Source organism: Alligator sinensis, unplaced genomic scaffold (genome assembly GCF_000455745.1).
Source record: "Alligator sinensis unplaced genomic scaffold, ASM45574v1 scaffold1332_1, whole genome shotgun sequence".
Taxonomy (NCBI): Eukaryota; Metazoa; Chordata; order Crocodylia; family Alligatoridae; genus Alligator; species Alligator sinensis.
Genome location: NW_005842965.1, coordinates 158,501 through 159,405, shown reverse-complemented (window position 1 = coordinate 159,405; position 905 = coordinate 158,501). Strand labels below are relative to the sequence as shown.

The following is a 905-nucleotide window of genomic DNA, read 5'->3' as shown; positions in this document are numbered from 1 at the left end:
GAGTGGGGGGGCTGCTCCCACTCCCACAATGCCTTGCGGGGGGATTTCACCCCCACCCCGCACTCACGTATTTGAAGGACAGGACGATGGCGGTGACGATGCCCGTTACCGTGATGACGATGCCGAGGACGCAGAACAGCCCCGTGCAGGAGGTGAAATCAACCTGGGGGGTGGTCGTGGGGGGCGGTTATAGGGGGCAGGGGCAACGCGCCTGCCTGGTCCGTATTTGCCATGTGGAGGGTCTAGGTCAAAGGTCAGCCCAAGGCTGAACCGGCTGGGGGGGGGCGGTGCCCCCCACCAGGTTGAGGGAGGGGTCCCACCAGCCAGGGGGGCTCCGTGCCCAGGAAGGGGGGCTCTGCCCTGGCTCTCAGGAGTGGGGGTCCCCAGCTGTGTCCCCCACCTCCCGGCCCCCCTCACCTTGGTCTGGAAACAGAAGACGGTGACGACGATGGCCACGATGGCCGTGATGATCATGGCGATGAATACGGCCTTGGTGCCATACCAGCTGTGGGTGGGGGTCAGTCTGGGGGGGTCCAGACCAACCCCCACCCCACAGGGGCAAGCTGGGGTTCCCAGTTGGCACCTAATGAAGGTGCCAGGAGCCTGGGGGTGGGGTATGTGGGGGGCCACAGTACCTGGAGATGGTGCCCGTCATGAAGCCCATGGCCAGCGTCTGCAGAGGAGGTAGGGCTGGGTCAGCTGTGGGCCAAGGCCCCCATGGGTGTAAGGGAGCAGGGCCTCCCCTCCCCACAGCCCCCCCAGCCCCCACTCACGAAGACGGCGAGCAGGATGATGTTCCAGGGGTAGCGCCGCCTGCGGAGGGAAGGAAGGAGGCGGGACGCGGGTCAGGCCCCGATCCTGGGGGGGTCCCGATGCCCTGCCCCCCCCCCCCCGGGTCCCCACCT

At 67.6% G+C, this 905-nt stretch overlaps 1 protein-coding gene across 1 annotated transcript in view; it reads right to left on the bottom strand.

Annotated features, from left to right (window-relative positions):
• Positions 1–905, bottom strand: part of TMBIM1 (transmembrane BAX inhibitor motif containing 1) — a 5,894-nt gene that overhangs the window by 759 nt on the left and 4,230 nt on the right. Inside the window, exons 4-7 of the mRNA XM_006036457.2 lie at positions 774–813; positions 636–673; positions 418–505; positions 62–163 (exon numbers count right to left, since the gene is read on the bottom strand). Of these exons, the coding sequence (XP_006036519.1) occupies positions 62–163; positions 418–505; positions 636–673; positions 774–813 (268 nt within the window). The remainder of the gene's footprint in view (positions 1–61; positions 164–417; positions 506–635; positions 674–773; positions 814–905) is intronic.